Below are 6,413 nucleotides of genomic sequence, written 5' to 3'. Positions count from 1 at the left end.
CTTCCAGACAGATGGGCAGGACTACAAGGCCGGCCGCGTGGTGGAAGACCTCATCAGCCACTATGTGATGGTGTTTAGTGTGCGTCCCCAGCCAGTGGGCAGTGGAAGGCAGAACTCGGCCCTGGGCGGCAGTGACCATCCGTCCCTCTCCCTTTCCCAGGTGGACGAGGAGGAGCTGAGGAAGCAGCGGGAGGAGATCACTGCCATTGTGAAGATGCGTGTGGCTGGCACTGCTAGTGGGACTCAGGTGAAGGGCAGGGCCTGGGGTGGGGAGCTCAGGCCAGCCGCCTGCACCTGCTCCCCAGGCCTCCAGCTGAGCCTTGTCTCCCCACAGCACGCCGGCGACTTCATCTGCACTGTGTACCTGGAGGAAAAGAAGGCAGAGACAGAGCAACATGTCAAGGTGAGGGCCAGGGACCTAGAAGCTAAGGGGCCGGGAGAGTCAGGCTGGGCTGGGCACAGGCTCAGACGACCAGGGGAGCACAGCTTCCATGCTGAGGGGAGCCCTGGTTTGGGACCTGTATCTGGCTTTCCCTTCTCCTCACCCAGCTCATCAGGACCACTCAGACAACTCCCCTGCATCCCAGGACTCCAGAGGACCCTGAGAGGGGTGGGCTCGGTCCCTTTATCACACAGTAGGGTTGTGGCAGAGCAGGGGCTGGGGATGGGGTAGGCTTATCTCCTCCTCCTGCTGGGTCCCCACAGATCCCAGCATCCATGACAGCTGAGGAGCTCACCCTGGAGATCTTGGATCGCAGGAATGTGGGCATCAGGGAGAAGGACTATTGGACCTGCTTCGAGGTCAACGAGAGGGAGGAGGCAGGTGGGTGACCACAGGATTGGTGCAGGAAATGGGGCGGCCCCAGTCTGTCCTCCTCTACCCCACAGTGTGCTGACAGTGGTGGTAAAGGGGGTTTTAGATGATGGATGTTGCTGTCATGCTGTGATCTCAGTGATGGTGGTGGCGATGTGCTGGCAGCGCAGGGGTTCAGGTGATGTGGCTGATGGAACGGACCGTGAAGGGGTAGATGGTGTCGGCTATGGCGCTTTCTCAGGTGTCGGTGAGAATGGTGTTGCTTGCAAGCGTGGAGATGCTGAATTTGATAATGGGATTGTGAGTGACAGCATTGGTGGTGAGGGGGGTAGTGGGTGGTGATGAGCATGCAGGAGGAGTAGGGTGGCGTGTTGTGAAGGCGCCATCGTGGTGAAGGGGAGCGATAAAGGCATTTTAGGGTGAAGGATGGTCTTAGTGGCAGTGGAGGATGAGGGCGTATCTGTTCATTTGTTTTACCGTTATTTGTTGAGTGCCAGGCACTGAGCAGGGGAGCCAGAAACACAGTCCCTACCCTCTTGGGGGTAGCCTAGTATGGAATAGAGACACTAGTCCCATAATCAAACCGGTAAACGCACAACTACAGCCGTGTTAACTGCTGTGAAGGAAAGGGCCACAATGCCACCAGAGCTTTTTAAAAATTTTTATTATTCATTTATTTATTTTTGCTGCATTGGGTCTTTGTTGATGCACGCGGGCTTTCTCTAGTTATGGTGGGCAGTGAGCGGGGGCTACTCTTCTTTGCGGTGCGTGGGCTCCTCATTGCGGTGGCTTCTCTTTCTTGCGGAGCACGGGCTGTAGAGTGCAGGCTCAGTAGTTGTGGCTTGCGGGCGCTGGAGTGCAGTCTCAGTAGTTGTGGCGCACGGGCTCAGTTGCTCCGTGGCATGTGGGATCTTCCCAGACCAGGGATCAAACCCATGTCTCCTGCAGCACGGAGGCTTCAGTAGTTGTGGCTTCAGTAGTTGTGGTGCATGGGCTTGGTTGCTCTGTGACGTGTGGCATAGTCCCGGACCAGGGATCAACCCCATGTCTCCTGCATTGGCAGGCGGATTCTTAACCACTGCGCCACCAGAGAAGTCCGTCACTAGAGCGTATAACAGGGTCTTTGGCTTTGGAGTCCCTGGGTTAGGAGGTTAAGGCAGAGTAGGGGTTCCTTGGTGAAGAAGAGGGGAAAGTACTTCGAGGCAGTGGGAACAGCATGGGCAAAGGCCCTGTGGTGGCTGGGGACACTATTCTTTCAAGGAGCTTAAGATAAGGGCAGTGAGAGGTTGTGGCACGGGATGGGGCTGGAGATAAAGATGGAGGCCGCCCTCAGGGCCTGACAACAATGCAAGTCCACTGAAGGGAGAGTGGTTGGGAGCTTGAAAAGATTGCTCCTTACTGCTGGGTAGAGAGACGTGGGGAGAGGGGATGAGAGCACACAGCAGAGACTGCTTCAGAGGCCACAGTACTGGTCCAAGAAGATGGGATCATGGGCCAGGATGGCTGCGAGGAGATGGACAGAAGCAGAGAGATTCGACACATGGAAGCTGAGAGGGAGGAGGGTTTGTTTCTGACCTGGGTGGCCTGGGGGTGGTGCCGGTTTCCCTGATGAGGACACACAGGGAAGATCACCGGCTTGGTTTTGGATGTGTTGGGCTGGAGCAGGTTTGGTCCCAGCCACATGTGTTGGGTGTGGGAGGTGGTCAGGGCGGCGACGTGGCGCCGGGAGGCAGAGAGAGTAGACGGTGCCCTTGGGCACGTAGGTGGTGTGTGTCCATGGGCCAGCACTCAGTTCTGTCGGGCCAAGTGGCCCTGGTGACGTTGTGCCCCCTCCCCAGAGCGCCCCCTGCACTTTGCGGAGAAGGTGCTGCCCATCCTGCATGGGCTGGGCACGGACAGCTGCCTGGTGGTGAAGAAGCACCAGTGCATGGAGGCCATGCTGCTGTACCTGGGTAGGTGGTGTCCCTGGATGGGTGGTGCCTACAGGGTCGGGCAACCTGGTGGTAGGTCCCTCCATCCAGAGCTGGGGCGAGATCAGGAACAGCTCAGGCAGAGGGCGCCAGGCGGGCAGGCCTCTTCGGAGGCTGGGGCAGGATGGAGCAGTTTCCTTCATCCTAGGACCCTGCCCTGGGTGTCTGTGTCTGTGGGCGGGGGGTTGGTGCAGCCTGTGCCCGCTCCACCCCTCCCCCAGCCAGCCATGTGGGTGAAACCAAGCACGGCATGATGAAGTTCCGAGAGGACCGCAGCCTCCTGGGCCTGGGCCTGCCCTCAGGCGGCTTCCACGATCGCTACTTCATCCTCAACAGCAGCTGCCTGCGGCTCTACAAGGAGGTCCGGGTACGTGATCCTGCTGGCTCCTGCCCCGAGCTGGGCACCTGCGCCCAAGTGTGCTCAGACATCCGAGCACAGATGTCCCCCTGGGCCCAACAATGGGAACATCCCCATCACGGGGTCTTGGGGTGGCACAGCAGTTGCGGGGAGCTGTGGACTCTCAGAGAGCCTCCTGCTGTGGCCCTCGGTGATCACATGGCTTTGCCCTGGAGCCCTACTAGGCCCTGGTTCCTGGATGCCATCACATCAGGCTTGTGTTGCTCACCTGTGCCTGGTCATGGCACCCACAAGAACATGCTATGTGGTGACAGCCCCAAGTTGTGGCCTGTGCATGCCTTGTTGCTTCATAGGTCGTACCCCATCCCGGCCCACTCCATGCATGCCCATGCTGTCCACATGCCGGGCATCCTCCCAAACCAGACGCCATCTCCGTCCTAGCACTGCCCCCGCTGCCCCAGCATACAAGCCACATCCCGCCATGCACCACTACACACACTGTCCCAGCTCTGGACCTGGGCCTCCTTCTTCCATAACCCTGACCCTCTATCAAACAGAGCCAGAGGCCATGGAGCGGGGCCCCTGAGACCGTGAGTAGCTGTGGGTCAACTGCCGGCTGCCTTACACCTCCTGGGGGCCAACTGAGCCTAGTGGGAGCATGGGGACCCAGCCAGAGCTCCTGGCCGTCTCCAGGCATGGTTTCCCGGCCTCCACCCTATAGGGCTTGTGGCCTAGGCTCCTTTTCTTCATCCCCAACCCTATCCCAGAGTCCTTCCCCCAAGATAAGGTCCCCCATCAGTGCGATGCTCTAGACTTTTCCAAAAGATTCAGGGTGGAGGCTGTGGAGCCAGTTAATGGAAGCCCCTAGGTTTGAATTAGAGCCTGATCTTCACCTCCTGTCACCCCTGGAACCACCCTCTTTCCAGCCCTGGAGAGAGTTCCAGGGCTATTAGAATGTCCTTGCTACTGCCCTCATCTTAAAACGCAAGAGCAGGACTACAGAGGCTTGTGGTGTATTCCCCGGCTGTAGTAGCCTCCCTAGCTGGTTGCCAGCCTTTGCTTGCACAGCCTGAGAGGGGAGTTCATCCTCTCCTCCCTTGGTGCTGCTCTATCCCTAGAATGATAGTATCATACCGAGGATCACTGCTCAGGTTCAGCTGAGATCTGCCTCCCATGACACCCCTGTGGATCCCAGCTGTGCCTTGGGTGCCACAGAGTATAGACGCTCTGCTGAGACAGGCAACAGAAACAGGTTTCTAAGGCCAGGGGTCCAGCCTGAGCTCCTACCAGTGTCTCCTGCCCTTTCTGCCCCTTGCATCTCCTGAGGACATCTGGGCAGGCCTGGCTGCCGTGGGAGCCCAGCAGATAGAGCAGGACCCTCACCTCCCTCTCTTTGCACATTATACCTCTGTTAATGCAGCCTGGGCTCCTGCTGACCCTTGTGGGGAATGCCTCGTCTTCTCTCCTTTGCCTCCCTCTGCGATCACATCCTTACTTCTGGGCCCATCCACCCCTCCGGTCAGTTCCCCTTGGTTCTGGATGCTATTTCCCTGGCCCTCTCCCTCTAGGGGTGCTTAGCCCCTTGGGATAGAACCAGACGGTCAATGTGGGCAGGGAGGAGGGAGAATGGCTGAGGCACCTGGAAAAGCAGCTGCTGGTCCCTTGACATGGAGGAGAGGAGGCAGGAGAGCTAGAAAGAAGCAGATCTAATGTTTATCGAACCAGGCTTGGTGCCCAGCCTTTCACATACTGGGACATGTAATCTCACTACTGTCCTGTGTGGAGCGGTATTGTCCCTTTTTCACAGGTGAGAAAGCAGGCTTCAGGTGACTTGCCCAAGGCCATCTCTAGGTGGTAGCTTGGAACTCGAACCCAGATTCGTTAGTCTCAAAGCTTCAGCTTTTTATTCCTTGAAATATAGGAACCAAGGCCGCATAGCAAGGGCTGGTCAGCGCAGGGCTAGATGGTGCTCTCCCCAGTGGCAGCCGGCACCTGGTCTCACAGGAGCCCTGGGAAGGGTGTGTTTTGGCTACTGAGGTGTTGGTGATTCTGGTATTTGCTAGTTTATGGGGCAACAGGACAGAAGATTTGAAATTGGGACAGTCCCTGGCAGTTCAGGCTGTGTGAACACCCAAGCCTCGTCCTGGAGTCTCCCATTGTTAAAGACCCTGAGGCCCCTGGGAAAAGCACATTCTAGAAAGATCTTGGTTCCAGCAGAGGCCTTTGAGCATCAAGGAGTGAACTTCATTCCCTGCCAGTGACCTTAGACCTTGGAGATGCTGGCAACATGAACTGTTTGATCAGAAATGAAGATTACATTGACTGACGCTCCCCTTGCCCCCCAAAGTCCCCCTCAACCTTCTTGTCTTGGCCATGCTCACATCATAAGCCTGCCACGTATACGCCACACGCACCGGTACCTGAGGAAGCAGCGGCCTGAGGGTTGTTTTTTCTGATTCTGAAGGAGCCACAGCCTGGCCTGACTGCCTCCATTCCCTTAATCCTCTCTACGCCCTGACTGCAACCACTGTTCCTGTCACACGCCTGGGCCGGCTCCGCCCACTCCGGAGTCACTTTACTCCTTGCTTTTAGTTCTCTTCCCCTCACACCCACAGCCCGACTTCTTCCAAGCCCACTGTCTGCTTTTCATTCCCTCAGCCTGATTCCTTCTGTACCTGCAGCTCAGTTTCCCCCACATCCTTTCTCCTGTCATGCTCAGAGCCGGATGTTTTCCATGCCTGCAGCCTAACTTCTTTTACGGCCTCTGTCTCAGTCTTTCCATTCCCGCTGCCTGGTTTCTTCCAGCTGCAGTCTGATTTCTTCAGTGCTCTCAGCCTTGTGTCTTCCCTGCTTGCATGCAGGCCTCTTCTTTCTTGTATTCTCCCTAGACGTTGTTTCTCCCATATCAGCAGCCTGCTTTCCTTATCTCTGCCCTGGTTCCTCTCTGCCTGCAGCACTGATCATCCTGTGCCCGCGGCTCACCTTGTTCTGGCCCTCTTGGGCACATAGCCGTTGTCCTGCTGTGTGCAGGAGATGTGGGGCTCCCCCATCAGGGGCTTGGTCGTTAGGAGGACTGGGGGTGAAAGCAGGGTGAAGGTTCCTAATAAGCCCTTCTTAAACTACACCCCCTGTGATAGCACCAAAGTCTCCACTGATTCCCTAGGCAGCCCATCCTGTTGTGACCTCACAGGGAAGTCCACCAATTCCCGAAATTCTCCATCTCCCTGGCCATCCCCTAGTCATCCCCTAGTCCCCTCTTTTTGTTCCTGCT

General features: G+C 57.1%; 1 protein-coding gene across 1 annotated transcript in view; it reads left to right on the top strand.

The window, feature by feature from the left end:
- The window catches only part of ARAP1 (ArfGAP with RhoGAP domain, ankyrin repeat and PH domain 1), a 45,790-nt gene that overhangs the window by 35,250 nt on the left and 4,127 nt on the right, over positions 1 to 6,413 (top strand). The window contains 7 exon segments of the mRNA XM_007448064.1: positions 1 to 79; positions 161 to 247; positions 335 to 403; positions 706 to 823; positions 2,653 to 2,766; positions 3,006 to 3,151; positions 3,700 to 3,732. The exon segment at positions 1 to 79 is cut by the window's left edge and continues 10 nt beyond it. Of these exon segments, the coding sequence (XP_007448126.1) occupies positions 1 to 79; positions 161 to 247; positions 335 to 403; positions 706 to 823; positions 2,653 to 2,766; positions 3,006 to 3,151; positions 3,700 to 3,732 (646 nt within the window).

The sequence above is a fragment of the Lipotes vexillifer genome, unplaced genomic scaffold (genome assembly GCF_000442215.2).
Source record: "Lipotes vexillifer unplaced genomic scaffold, Lipotes_vexillifer_v1.1 scaffold640, whole genome shotgun sequence".
NCBI classification, from domain to species: Eukaryota; Metazoa; Chordata; class Mammalia; order Artiodactyla; family Lipotidae; genus Lipotes; species Lipotes vexillifer.
The sequence above is the reverse complement of the archived record's forward strand: the minus strand, read 5'-3'. Positions and strand labels throughout refer to the sequence as shown.